The 15,803-nt window shown below is 37.8% G+C and overlaps 1 protein-coding gene across 2 annotated transcripts in view; it reads left to right on the forward strand.

Annotated features, from left to right (window-relative positions):
• LOC145980283 (uncharacterized) overlaps nt 1-10,854 on the forward strand; it is a 58,250-nt gene extending 47,396 nt beyond the window's left edge. For both annotated transcript variants that reach the window (XM_083113293.1, XM_083113294.1), the window contains exons 7-9: nt 227-422; nt 3,194-3,516; nt 8,734-10,854. In XM_083113293.1, coding sequence (XP_082969419.1) covers nt 227-422; nt 3,194-3,516; nt 8,734-8,792 — 578 coding nt within the window. In that variant the 3' untranslated portion in view covers nt 8,793-10,854. The remainder of the gene's footprint in view (nt 1-226; nt 423-3,193; nt 3,517-8,733) is intronic.
• Nucleotides 10,855-15,803: the final 4,949 nt, after the last annotated feature.

Raw genomic sequence — 15,803 nt, forward strand, 5'->3', positions numbered from 1 at the left:
CTGCTTTACATGTTCACATAATTTAAAAGAATGCAAGTTAATGCTATTGCCTTGTATTTTAATAGAACAGGTGTAATGTTTCACAATTTAGATTTGGAATTTGACACAATTTTTTTAATTGTGGCAGGGCTATACCCTGCATATACTAAAATCATAGGTAGTTAATAAATATGTTTATTCCAAAAATTGACACACACTTTAATGACTTTTAACATTTTCTTCACAGTGGGTTCCATGACCTTAGAGGAGTCCTCTGATGATGAGCCCTTGATAGAAATAGCTGGGAAGAACAGAGTATCAAAAAACGGCCGAGGATCATCTGATGATAGGTCTGGTGGGAAAGTGTCATCAAAATCCAAAGGAAATTGCAACCAAGTGAAGGAGGAGGATTCCAAGGAGGGAAATGAAGTGAAAGATATGAAGTAAGTTGTCCCTTTCTGTGTAGTTACAACAGTGATTGGCCGTCACAAGTTGCAGAATGTGACTGCACTTTTTAATTTGGTGCTTAATGTCAAATCAGGTTGTTATACACAGTGCGGCAATTTGAAATTGGGACTGGTGCTGTAAAAAATAAACAAGTGTTCACAGAAAGTTACTTACTTGGGATCATTCAAAGTAGGACCCTCTGCATCCACACATCATTGTGCCCTGCCCACGAGTGCATGGAGTGATTGCTGGAATTTGTTTTATGTAATGCTGTTTAAAATCCTTGTCGTAGCCTTCTTGATTGTTGATACATCATCAAGGTAGGAACCTTTCAGATTAGGAAATAAAAAACAATCACACAGAGCCAAATCCAATGAATAGGCAGGGTGACAACATACAGATTCCTTTTCTAGCTAAAAAGTCCTTCATAAGCACAGCCTTGTGACGTGGGGCATTGTCATGAAGCAGACACCAGCTGCCATCGTCCTGATACTTTGGCCTCACACTTTTTATTCTTACATCAAACGTTTCAGAACCCCAAGATAAAATGCAGCAGTAACAGTCTGTCTGTAATTTCGGTCTTCAGTGATGATTGTCCTCACTTTCTCAACCAATTCCAGTGTTCTGACTGTCCTTGTTGCACCCGGATGCTCGTCGTCTTCAATTTGCTCCCGTCCTTCACTTAAAAGTTTCTTCCATTGAAATACATGCAATTGTCACCATAAAATTGCTGCAACAAGTGAAATGTATCCATAGCAATTTTACCCAGGTGTGCACAAAACATGATTATTTGGTTTTTCTTCCACATTGAAATCACGACGCACTTTCACGGCACGTGCTCACATTCAACAGTACCAAGATCAATGAGTTCTGCATCGATTATTTGTGAGATATCCCTCACTTGTTCTCACCACAGAACACTTGCACAGAAAAAGAAAAATCAGTTCCAATTTCAAATTGCCACACTGTGTATTTTGTAGGTATGCAGTTCCGATCTGCATAAAAAAATGATGAAAACATTGCATGTTATCTTTTGGTCAGGAATGAGGGGAAAATGTTGTTATGGTTTGGTAGTGTGTGTTGGAAATTTTTACGTAATGTTAGGTTACCTGGATTCTCTGGTATAACTTTGAATTTGGAAAGTGTTTTGATTTGTCACTTTAATCAATCAGTTGCACAGAACACACTCGGTTATCAGTCACACTCACCACATTTAATAATGTGATGCAGAAATGGATCATTCTTGTTGCGGAAATGAAATGCAGAACAGACTGTGGCAGTGAAGTTTTTTGTTCTTCGTTCTTTTTGAGTGGTAAATGTTAAGTTCCCCTCCCCTATGCCCTCTATAGTAGTTTCTTATGGGTTTGCTTCAATAATGGCCCCAATTGGGTGCCACCAATTGCAGGCCATCCTCCTCTTCAAGTATCTCATCTCCATTTTGATATTTTTGTATCCATTGTTGAGCTGTATGTTCATTGGCCATTCTTTGGTCAAATGCATGGTTGGTATTATGATCACTTTCTGCTGCATTACATTCAATTTTGATTGGCAGCCTAAAATAAAAAGAATAAACAACGCAACCAAAACCATTAGCATAAATCACTGGAGCATTTCATACTGTAAAATGATATATTACAAGGACATAGGAAGCATAAAATAAACTAATAAAAACAAATATTTTTGAAAATAATTGATTATTTACCTTAAAATTCATTTATTTGACAATTTTAGACTTTTTTTGGACTCATGGTCATAGCTCCAGTGTTTTGTACATTTTTGTATCATTTTGAGGATTTTCAGACTCATTTTGCTCCTTCATGGTTATCTCAGGCATTTTACTTGTATTTAATAATAACTCATGTAACTCATGGTGCAACAGTCTGAAAGGGCGAGGGCCTACATACCGTTGTCGGCTTCACTCCAACACATCTCAGCAGAGGTGGGCAATCATCCAACCAGTAAGAGGGTGACATGTGGTCAGCACAATGAACCCCTAGTTCTTGTAGGTTTCCTTGACTGGGTTATGCTACTCATTCGTAGCTCTTCAGTGTCATCATGCTGTTGGCTGGCCACAATCTCCCATACGCTGGCCGAAATATCAGGAGAAAAGTTGTCACACTTCCCCCGGAGACTCGAACCAGCCCAAGCCCAAAACCTGACACCTTAGATCACACAGCCACAGTGAGGGACATTTTACTTGTATTTGCAGCTTCTAAAATTCTACAACAGAAAATCAATATTTCACTCCAAATTCAATGGCAAAATACAGCATTCATCTTTTTTTTGTGCTAGGGTACGGATAATGGCCAAGATAGGTAGGAATTGAAGATTTAACATTACAGGTAGATGTAAATAAAAAGTACAGTTGCGTTCACAAGTTTTACATGGCTTTATTTTGTCAGTTATGAAAAATTAAAACTTCACGTTAATAATTTTTTTTTTAAATTATAATGCCGTTTTTGAGACTTTTAAGGTCACTAACAGTACTTTTTATAATTATACAAAGAAATGTCATTCATTTTTTAGCATGCTGGAAATTTATTTCTGTTCAATATGAACTGGTTTGAACTCTGTGATATTATTTTTTTTTTAATAAATAGATAAATGTTAGTGATATTATTTTTTTAAGAAAAATAGTTTCAAGAAAGAAAATGAAGCTTTGTGTGTGGTGTTACAAATGTAATTGGGAATGTTTTAACCGATTGTGTACTTATGTATTTGTTTCCTAGTAATGGTTTCTAACACATTTAATATCTCTCGTTTGTAGACCGAATAGCAGAGTGAACAACAGGATACAAGGGAAGGCCCAGGACAAAGAAGTGACGGTGAAAAGGGAAGTGCGTGCCCGCGATATTCGTAGTGGAGTAGATTCTGTGTGTCGTGACGAAACACCTACAAGACGATCTATCAGACAGACTTGCGTTAAAAGTGGGAAAGAGAAGGAGAAATCGCCTCCGCCAAAAACACGGGCAGGGAACAGAACTAAAGAGACATTTGAGAAGCCACCACCCTCAGCGCAATCTCCTGATTTGGAAATTAACACAAGGAGGAAAACAAGAAGTAGCGGGTCATCAGGAAATTGTCCTTGTGGTACGTTGTATATATGTTTGTGTTTTTAATCATTGGGTTAAAAGGCATCTAGATATAATACAACTGCATAAGCAGCTACAGATATAAAATTCATTGTAGGGATAGGATGGAAATACCAAATTCTTGTATAAACAAAGTAGTATTGCATAAGTTTAAATCACACTAGGGATGGGACAGATTAATAGGTACTCTTATCGTTATCGGCCGATATAGTCATATGGGTGTATCGGTAAAATTACCAATCTGATATATCTATAAATATCTTATAATTTAGTGCAAAATTGTGCCATTTTGTTATAATTTTTATGGACAATCTCCATGCCTTACATTTAAAAAAGTAAGTGTCTAAGGCCGCGTCTGAATCGGCAGCAGATGTCGCCTTGAGCACCGTTCCATCCGGGTACCTTCGTTGTCCGAATTCGCTGCAGACATGGAGTCTGAGGGGAGAGACGAACGGCGCGACAGATGCATGCTCCAGCTTGCTGTGGCCCTGCGCTTGGCAGCCATATTGCAATTTCACTTTGCGGAGACAACGTTTACTGAATAGATGATGTAAAACTCCGTGATTCTTGGACATTTTATCGACAAAACTGAATGTAGAAAAATTGAAAATGAAGAAATTATGTCACATTTCTAATCTTAGTAGTAAATAGGTGGAAATCATTGAAACGTGTGTTAGGCATCTGCCTTCTGCTTCCATTCTGTACTCCTACGCCCTAGAGCATGGTGAGTGACGTTTGGCGTGACACCTGGCGGGAAAGTGACAATCATACTGCAAGGGTACATGTAGATTCGGACGACTTTGACATCAGACGAAAGCAACGGGAGAGAACGGGATGGAGCGCTTGCCAATCAGGACACGGCCTAAATATACATTTTCTGCAGTCACCTGGAAAAATGCATTTATTAAGGAAGTTCATGAATCATTCAGGTTCTCCATGTATTATCGAATTTTATATCGGATGGGTAGAATATCGGTTATCAGTATCCATAAATTTTATATCTGTATCTGCCAAAATTTCATATCGACCCATCCCTAAATCTAGGGAGAATTCACATGCGACACGAAAGTTTCACACCGAAGAGACAAGATGCACGCGGCAAGCAACACTGGTTTCTTTGTTCAGTTTGCATGATGGTACAGATATAATTGCATTAATCAGTTTATTAGTCACCTGGAAAAAAAAATAACAAGATACATTGTTACATGTTGTAAAATTTGTGCAAGTATAGTTGATACTAGGGCATGGTATCAGGTTGCGACCCAGCGGTTGAGAAACAATGCACTAGAGTACTTTACCATGTTGACTAATATATTTTGGACTAAAGTGCCTCCATATGCTGGCTTTTTCAAATAAAAGCAGTCAGGTAAATTGCCAAAACACGACCTCTTTACACGATGTTGAAGGCAAATTACAGCCGACAACTACATCAAAAAACTTGATAAAGCGAAAAGGACGTTGTGTTTAAATCTTAAAACATTGTTAAAATATTGTGCACATCGATACTTTATTATATCAGCAAATTAGAGGTTCAAATATGATCCCAGCTGGGCTATCTTCCAGAGTCTAAATATAGCTTGTTGCAATGAAGCATTCACTGCGCATATGCGAACAAGAAACTGAAGCGACACGCGACACATGCATCTTGCAGTGTCTCTTCGGTTCGAATGGTTGCATTGATTACTGAGTGTTGGCTTCCAAGTGACACGTGTCTCTTCGGTGTGAATTCTTCCATAGTGAACAAGATCTGAGCTGATACTGATGTATTGGTAACTGTGTCCAAAAATATTGATTGGAATTAATTCATCGATATTAGCCGATACTATTCCGTAGTGCATGTGTCTCACTAGGTCCACAAATTTACCACGTGACATTGCAAATTAAAATTATCGTGGAACCTTTGCGAAATGCATAATTTCATTTTTTTTTCCAACAAAATTTTGGTTATACTCTAAGGTTCAAAATTCCTCAAACAACATTGCTCAACTTCCACCAACAAGGCCAGGTCATCTGCAAATCTTACACAGTTTGTTATTCTTCCTCCCATTATAACCCCACCATTAACAGAATAGCTCAGTAACACATGAACATGCGTGCTTGGAAGAGGGATCTTATATTTTGGCTGGTTTGCAATTTTCAAGAAATTCACCTACACGCTTGTACACAGAAGGATAGATTAGCCATAATCAGATTTGCACAATAAAATACTACAATTTCCATCTTGGGTATGCAAAAATATATGTAATTTCAAACTGAACCTTATAATATATTCAAGTTTAATATATTGCCGTATATTATAATGAGGAAACAAACAAAGTTGAGACAATACTTAATAAAAATCTTCAACAGGCTATCAACATTTCAGGAATATCTCATCCTTGTTGTAAGGATAAGAAGAATGAAATCAGGCAGGGACTTTATTCAGGAACAGTTGATAGTTCATTACAGACTATTGTGTTTGTTCTGTTTTGTGTTTTATTCCTGTTTCCTGATTTTTGATGTAGTTAAGACTATGTACTTGCTGGCATGTTTTTACATTTGAAGTAATGGGGGACCATGTCAAACATAAATAGTAGTCAGTGATATGGGTGCAGTATGACAATGCTATAGTCTGAATCATTTGGTGGGTTCACTAAGAAAATTATACAACTATGCCTACAGTTCTAGTAATAAATTCATGTTCCTTACAATAAAAATTGAAGATCGAGCAGATTCAGATTAATTGGTATACTTTCAGATCTTAAATTGTGGCTTTCTCAATTTGATCAGAAGGGGTCCCGGGTTTGATACCCGGTGGAGGCACAAGCGGTTCGGATCCCACTTTAAACTCTTTAAACTGTAGGTCCAGTCCGATTAGCCTTACTTTGCATAAAGTGGACTTAAAACACCAAATCAACTCAACTCACTTTGATCAGACCTGCATCTTCTGTCATTCTGTGCCAATGCCCTTCCAAGCTTGAAGATTTTTCGTAATGCGTACTGTATTATCTCCTCTGAAAGTATCTGTATGCAACAATTGTGTCCGAGAGTTTGTCGACGTTGATTATCAAATCTCAGAAAATGCTAAGAGGATAAAATTTGGTGCCGAATAAAACTCAGTTCAATATAAATTAATTTGATCACACCATCTGGCCATGAGAGAGAATTGATTGTATGAGATCTATCAATATCTTGGGACTTGTATATAACTGTAGGGATAAAATTTTGTGAAGTTGAAAACTTAGGAAGTACTACCAGTTTAGTATTTGGTATTGTCCCTTTTTGTGGTTCCATAGCATTGAAAAGACAATAAAGGATTATGTTAAGGGTGCAATATTTCTGGAGGTATTCAAGATACAAATCTGAAATTTTGTGAACTAACTAACAAATTTGACAAAAATGCTGTCTTCATCTCGAGCTGAAATATATACGAGGGGATGCTGAAAAGTTTGTAGCCCGACGTAGAAGGAATGCACTTGGAATGATGAAACTTCATAGTTACTCAACATACCTCCCTCGAAGCTCAATGCACTTTCTGGCCCGGTGCTCCAACCTTTGCAAACCACTTCAAAAAAATTCTGAAGTTTGCTCCTCTCACCAATGTTCTGTGGCAGCAATCACCTCCTGATCTGAGGCAAAATTGTGTCCATTCATGTGTTTTTCGAGCTGAGGAAAAAGAAAGTAGTCTGATGGAGCCAGATCAAGACACTGAAAAAACCCAGGTCTCGCAATTTCTGCTGTGTTGCTGCTGCTCGATGGGCAAGGGCATTGTCATGGAGAAACATGGTCACTTAATAAACCTGAAACAACAAGAAAGCCTGTCAATTATGCAATGCCTTTTGGTATATGTACATACAAGGATATATACTTTCAAGATATAATCCGACCTTGCTCTAAACAGTTTGGGAACTTGGTCGGGCTATGAACTTTTCAGCATCCCCTTGTATTTAACTTTTGGTACTGAATTTGGATTATGAATATTATTGACTGACCCATTTATTTTTCATTCATTTCGACAATCAAATGCAGCAGTAGGCTACTTATTGATTTCTCAGAAATTATGCATATATAAAGGAAAAAGTAGATATAATGCAAAACCTGCCAAATATTATTTTTTTGTAGCAAATCAACCTGATTGGTCTGTTAGTTTCCTATTAGGACTAATGGAACACCTTTACAAAGTAAACATGCTCCAACTTGTTTTCTCGGAATGTTGTTTATAAAATATTAGGTTAGTAAAATTATAATTTTACACATACAAACATGCACCAGTATGTCATAATCATTATACATAGCAGCCATAAATAGGTTTCCCGGGTTGCTAGTTTGGGAAAAGGACCCCTGTGGAATGACCACCATGATCATCTGATCTCAACCCCATGGACTGACATATGGGGGATTTTGAAAATCGAGGTATATGCTCTGTGGGAAGGGATAACAACAACAAGGGCCAACGGCTGGTCTGGATACTCACATTTTAAAAGAGAATTCAAGTTGAAACATTTGAGAAAGTGTGCCGAGACTGGTGGCAGACACATGCAGCATGTTTTGCATTAAGGCTTGACTAGACCTTTGGCAGCTGTAAGGGTGATTTTTTTCAAATTTTCCCCTTCATTCCAAAATATGAAAAATTACATACACATAGAATTCCTTCTAGAGCATTGACGTGAATTTTTGTGTAGTTTGCTTTCGCTGTTAACTAGAAATTCTCAAAAGTTTCGCGATTACGTAAGTCTATTAAACTATTATCATATCTCGATAACACTGAAAGCAAACTTCATGAAAATTCAAGTCAATGCTCTAGAACAGCGGTTCTTCAACTGTTCCGTGAAACTCTCGGAAAAATACTAAGACAAGAGCATTTATGCTAAGAATGAATTATGAAAGAATGAAAATTATTTCTTGGGGGTCCGCGAGGGTGAGTGATCTCTGAAGGGGGTCCATGGCCTAGGAAAGTTCAAGAGCCGCTGCTCTAGAAGGAATTCTAAGCGTATGTAATTTTTCATATTTTGAAATATCAAAGAGGTTTTTTGAATGGGAGGAAAATTTGGAAAAAAAATTCACCCTTAAGGCTGCCAAAGGTCCAGCCGTGCCTTAAGGAAATCCGTTCATCAGTTCTCACATTAGTTTCTGATTGCCAATTAATCATTCTCATTCCTTTTACTTGATAAAATGCATTTCAAGTTTTTGTTCAATCATATTTTGCAATTTTTAATATATTTTTGTTTTTCCTTAGTTTCAGAGTCTGAACTACCACTTAACAAGAGGCGTAGGCTGTCCAAGGATAACAAATGATTGATATTTCCATGAAAGCTTCATATTGAAGTTACTATGTGCAATGAATTTGGTGAGGAAGTCTCGTCGGTGGAGAGTGCTTCGTACCAAAGTATATTGATAGAGGTGTTTGGAAATCAAAGGTGTATGAAATGCTGTATTACGTTGGCTGTTGGATTACACATATGTTAGTTATTGATTGTGTTACTGGAAAGGTTATTAAAAAAAAGGTTGCTTGGTGTTGGTATAAAAGTTTGAGACATTTGGCCAGTACAGTACAAGGGCTACCTGTGACAAATTCATGTTGCTTATTTTCAAGCAAGATGATTTTTACCAAAGTGCATCCTTGGTGCTTTGTGATTGTATTTATGGAGTTTTGGGGGTTTATTTTGGGGGGTATTTTGTATTCATAATACAACCACTTCCCAAGGAAATAGTTGTGTTCATTGACACAGCATAAGACAGATGAATTTACTTTGTTTCCCAGGTTTTTGTTCTATCTCCTGATAAATTCTGTGCTGCCTTGCAATATTAAAAAAAAAAGTATTTAATATTTTCCCTATGGATTACATGTTGTTATATTTCGTGAGTGTCTGCTGAGTGGAGTGTGTATAGTGACAAAAGAAAACTTGTTTATATAGAGAAGAGAGTTTAACTATCGCATACGTTTGCTTTAAGGGAAAAAAGCATGTGCAAATTGAATGTTAAGAATGTCTTTAATTTTTATTCTTTTTCATTGAACTTTTGACCCACCTCCAGTTGTGATATTTTCTGCAGAAACAATCATTCTTGTGTATGAAAAGTGCTTTGCTGGAACCAGTGCATTTTTTCCAGCTGTTGCCCCTATCTGGAGGAGATTGTACTTTTTCCACACAGCAATTTTTATTATGGAAAAAAAAGAGTCTGTGAAAATTGTAAATACTGTTGTAAATATTCATGACTAGTTTTAGTGTATAATGTACAGATAAAAACTTTAGGGTATTTGTATTTTAGTACTGCTGTAGATTCAATGAAATCAAGACTACTCTTGCAAAGTGCTGCAGTACCTCACTATAGTGTCCTGTTAATAGAGGAAAAAATGTGTAATTACCCAATCTTTTGGCTACAGACATTGACATGTTTACCATGCTGTTGGTATACAAGACATTCTTTGTGTCTTGGGTATAACTTTAGACCAGACCATGGACTTGTAGTTGAATTTTATATTCAATCTATTTTATGGACTTGCCTTTTCCAAATTCGTATGGGCAAGTTTTACTGTAACAGTTGTTTGTATATTGGAAAGGTGATTTATTGTAACAATACAGACACTGTATGTATAATTTTGTGTATAGTTTTAGTATATGAATCAGTTTGGTCTGTTTCAGTTGACACTTCCTCCTATCCCCTGATTTGGTGATTTGTACCAATGTTTAAAAGAAGCATTTCTTCAGCTGTAGTTCTATTTCAAGAATGTCTCCACAGAACCTGTATTTTGTATTTTTCTATACATGTAGACTATTGTGTAATATACCTCTGGCATGTGCGAATTAATTTTTGCATATTAATTACCAGTTAAATTTGGATTCACTCCAGTCTCTTGCCAGATTTGTTCCTCTCTTTTTCTGTACATATGTTAAAAAGATATTCGTTAATAATATTAATCATTAAACATTATCAGTATTTTGAAATTCCTTCGCCACAGCAAAATTGTATCTAGTCACAGTTGTGCAGAATTTGTGTAAAATAATTTGCTTGTCCACCTCACTATTTTTGGCTACTTATCTTAAATATTTACGTAGCGGTACAGCTTCAAATCTCAGTTAGGATATTTGAATGTGAATTGTGTTTAGGCACATTAAATTTAATTTTATATAACACTGAAATAAAAAAGTGTGTATTGAGATTAAAGATGATGGCTGTATCTGCTTGAGATTTCCGGTACATTTATTTAAATAACAGCAGCATGTATAAATGTGGAGTACATAATATGCAGTTTATAATATGGATTGAACAGGTGCAAATCCTCCGATATATGTTGGGGGAGTTAGAGCCATGACAAGAAAACTAAATCCTTATAGGATGGTAATGACGAATCTCATCTAGCAAGAAAACAAGATTCCATTAAATATATTGTCTTTTAAAAACGTTGAGTTCCTTAACCTTTTTCCTTTTTATGTTTTTGTATCACCGGGGAAAGTAGTGTGCGTAATTACTGATGGTAGAAAGGTAAGTCATAGTTACACAAATGCTTAAAGAAAGATGGACGACGGGAAGAGCAATGTATGTCACACATTTGCAGGAGGGAATTGTTGAAACTAAGGTACTTTTATCTTTTCATAATAGGAAAGAAGTATTGTGCAGCCTGCAGGATTATGTGGTTAGCATCAAATCCTAGATGCTGCAAGTCCTGCATTTGAATCTGGCAACACATGCATACTTTTGTCAGTTTTTAGTGGTTATTCTCCAAAAATTTCAGTGATGACCCAACATCGTGAGACCAATTGGGAAGTTCTGGTCAAGAAAGTCTGCAGCAGTAGGACTTGGATGTGCTGACCATAAGTTGACCAGTGAAAAGTTGCTAAGCAAACCTTATCCCTCAACGTGCTGTTGTGCCACAAGGTTTAAATTTGTTTTCACTGCTGCAAGAAATTAACTTTTTTAGTCATGATAATCAAACTGGTATGACATTTTTGCTAATACCAATAAGTAACAATATAAAATTTCCCAATACTTAGTATTCTACTGATCCAATATAAAATTAATAATGTTTTACGAATAATTTGAATGGATCATTCTGTTAATTAACTTGCTTATGTAACCAGTGACTAATAATTTTTTGCCTTGCTAGAAGATATTTTATACTTTTACTTTACGATACCAGAGCTTATTTATTTTTTAAAAACAAGCAGAATTTCCTTTTATTTACACACATTTTTACTTTACGATACCAGAGTACATAAAATTTTTAAAAACTAACAAGCAGAATTTTGTGCAAAACTGCAGAGGAGAATTATAGTTTGCAAAATTTTCCATAATTTTACTGATACACAAATAGTTCTCAGGTTAATCTGCCCCCTCTCCATCAGGATTATATAATTTGACTGATTCATCCATTGGTGTTTGCTGTTAGTGAAAGCAATTACTTGTGCAAAGAGTCGTCGGAATGTAAGTAACCCATTTTCCTGATGCCTTGGCTCCAAGTAACTTGCAGAATGATAGAACTTAGTGAACATGACATAAAACTGGTTAAGTTATAATACGGCATGTTTTAAAAGTCCTGCAGGATAGTAAAAACCTCTAACTTTTAAAGTAATAGGTTTTTTACAACGAAATATTGTTTGTTATACAGAGGAAACTTCAAAATTATTGTTCGATGTGGTTTGGTTCATTGTCAGCTGGGCACCATTCACGTCTAAACACACTTACAATATTTGTTTGAATCCGAGAATTGCATTCTTATGTTTCTCGTCTGGAATGATGTGAACCACATCACATATCTTGAACTTCAGTTTGTCAAGATATCTCGGTTTCTGTGCATACACCTGGGTCTATTGCAAGGCATAAGGTCTGCTAACCTTCCGGACCAAGGTGTGGGTCCTCTGCGACCAACCCATCTCCCTAAATTGACCATCAAGAAACACTTGAACTTCAAGGGCAAGGAAAGGGGGGGGGGGGGTTAACCTCATTGATGATGCCTAACCTTGGAAGGTCCAGGACAAGGAATGTCTGTTCAGGTAGCTGGGGCCGTTCAGTGTTCTCCTTGAAGAAGAATGGACCAATGAGGTGGTCCATGGAAATGACACACCATACATTGACCTTGTGGCTATCCCACTTGTGTCCAACTCAAATTCGACAATTGTGTGTATCCACTTTTCATCCTTCATGTCACAGTCCTCTTCTATCAGATCGTGCACAAATCTGAAGTTGTAGGACCGGGCTTTCACTTTCTTGTGTAAGATATGTAACGTAGACCTCGCCATTCCCAGTTCCAAGGATCTTCATTTAAGAGATTTCATTAGACTCCATTGCATGCTCTCCTGCAATGCATCCACCACATCACTCGTTCTTGCCCTCCCACTACGTGGCAAATCTGCTACGCTTCCCGTACCTTTAAACTTTTCGTACAATCTCTAGATACATGTCTCCGCTGGATGTGTTTTTCCAAACATTTGGAACCTTCTCTGCACCAAAACACAAGATTTTAACTTGGTAAGCCATAACACAAGTGTGTTCCCCTGCGCTTTGCACCATACCATGAAGGCATATAGGGGGTGTGGAGTTTAGGGCCCCACACTCTCTTGATCACGACTGAAGGTAGGGGTGATGTGATCAGTACTACGGCCCTGGCCACCTTTACCACCAAGAGTTTCCTCCAGGTACCCACTTTATACAACGTTGGGTGGGCACGGAAGCTGCTTGAACAGGTGGAAATTATCCTGGTTCTCCCCCCACTGGGGATCAAACCCGGGTCTCTGACATGGTAGTCAGATGCCCTAATGACTGAGTTACCGCAGCTTCAAGCCATAATATGCACCGAGCTTTTTCCTGCATTGATGCCATCTTGGAATCACGTGATCACCTGCACATACGTCAATCAACAGTGTGGGCAGAACAAAATTTTAAATTTTCGTCTTGTTTAAAACAACAATATTTCATTGTAATCTATTACTTTAAAGTTATAGCTTTTTAGAATCCTGCAGCCCTTTTAAAAAAAACACTGTATTATCATCTTCTTATCTTGTGGATGAGAATATAATGTAAAGAAACAGGAACTCGTGCACAGAAATGTTAACAAGTTGGGTATTATGTAACACAAATGTTAATTCAGGCATGAGAACGAGTTGTCTGATCACAGCCGTTGATAAAATAATAAGTTTTCCTGACCAGTATGATCACAGTGTGTGTAATTGGTGGATCTGTCTGGATTGGAGAAAAATACTGTAGTTTGAATGTTTGTAGCACCTTATAAGTGGTGTGGGGAGGTTACATAATATCATATATGCTCATGACAAAGAGGTATCCAGGAGATATGATTGTTCACGTTTTATGACCTCTAAAAATTTTCATGGAAACGTTTGGATATTCTTGGACACTTCTGGAATATAATGATCTTGTTGACTTCCAGAATTGTTTTTGCAACCCAAAAGTGTCCCAACTGTACCATTAAGTAAACTGCAATGGTAGGAGTTAAAACTTCAAAAGTTAAAATGTGTGGTTAACACACAAGTCCCCTTCACAAACAGTAATTGCAGACATTCTGTAGTAAGCATTCCATCACTATTGGTATGCTTAGACTAGACACAGGTTACTTTAAGTAATGACATTTATGAAGGGGGACTCGCCCAGGACAGGTTACCAGACGTACATTTTTTTTGGGGGGGGGGGGACTGCAGGTTTTTGGGAAAATGGGGAAATGACCTCTTTGGTGTGGGTTATATACAACCACTTCAACCTCAAGATTCGTAACAAAATTTTATATTTATAAATAATTGTTAATATTGTCTACCCAGTACTCCTGGTGCCGTAGTGTGCTGTGTTAGCCATTACATTATGTGCGTGCAAGAAACCAAGCATGTCGGCCACAACCGATGACAGAGCTTCCTTGATTGCTTCTGTGGTAGAATAGGGTATGCTAATACATTGCCAACACTGTTCAAATGACGTAGCCCTCGCTGGCAGGATGACCATAGGAATTTGCCTAATACCGTGTAATACAACAGTATTTAACATTTTTACAAGGACAACATTATAAAATCGATTATTGTATTTTCAATAAAGCATAAAGTTCTGTTTGGTGGTTCAGTCGATGTAGTACTGCCACAGAACACCTGGGGTGTGTTATTTCGGGAGAGGTTTTCCGACAATGTACCGGAATGAAATTGGTCTGGGACTCCCACCCTTAAGGGATAGTATTGAAAACATAGAATTAATAACACTACCATGTGTTTCAAGTAGGAGAGTGAGAAACTTACCATTTCTAAGAAAACTCCAGCGCTTAGTGTCGAGAAAACAAAGAATTATAAGCACACTTAATGGACCAAAATTTACCAACTATTCAGGATCCCCAAAAATTAGGAAGACATTTCTTCAAAGTAACTGGAAAGTTTTCCCCACAATAAGTCATGTATTTGTGCCCGTAACACGGCGAACTCTCTTGCTGAGAAGAAGAAACCGCGAATCGGCCGCCCTGATACAGACCCTCAGTTGAACCCCCACAGGACAGCTCGTGCCATTGTGAAAGCTTCGTGCGGGAGCAGAAGCGCGAGGAGGGTATAGGACAAAATACATGGGAGATGAGATTCCAGAACCTATGTCTCTACCCAACGGTCATGCGCAGTTCGTTCTCTCGCAGAAGCCGCGGGACAAGGCTCCTTTCTCGCTGCTTCCTCCCTTCCAGTGTTGCTGTGTGCGGTTCAAGTTTGAAGCGCACGCATTACATATTCAATCTTCTCTTGTATCATTTTTGCACCGAACTTCTTGGAATAAATGCAAGATTGTGTCAGAGATGGATGAGTGGAAACAAATAGAAGCTGGAATTAGATGCGATGAATTAAAATAAAGGAGATACATTACCAAAATACCTTGTGCATGCATTCAGAGGTTTTTCCTTAAAGGTGGAAACACTTCGGGTTCGCGAAAGAGAAAGAATGGCGCGAAGACGTGACTCGCTGTCGCTCGGTGTCAAAGTCTCAAGTTTTTTAGTTTTTGAAGTGCTTGGATACTTGTTGGAAAGTATTAAGTGATGCTGCGAGTGAAACGAGGGATGGACTTTACCTAGGTTATGTCATTTGATGCAGTGTAGGCGTTGCTGTCCGCGCAGGTAAGAAATGACCGATAGAAATGCACATAATTAACGTAAACAAACTTCCTTGTCCACTGAAAAAAAGCGTGTGCTGGTCGATCAGCCCAAAATTTGAACAAACCTGTCGCGTATAAATGAAAGGGTCTCAGGTTCGATTTCTAGTATGCGCATGTCATTAGTTGCCATTTCCCTTTAACAAATGTAGGACCAGTTCTGATTGGTCAGCATGGACGTCCGGAAGGGGAAAA

The sequence above is a fragment of the Lepisma saccharinum genome, chromosome 27 (assembly GCF_977018435.1).
Source record: "Lepisma saccharinum chromosome 27, izLepSacc3.1, whole genome shotgun sequence".
Classification (NCBI taxonomy): domain Eukaryota; kingdom Metazoa; phylum Arthropoda; class Insecta; order Zygentoma; family Lepismatidae; genus Lepisma; species Lepisma saccharinum.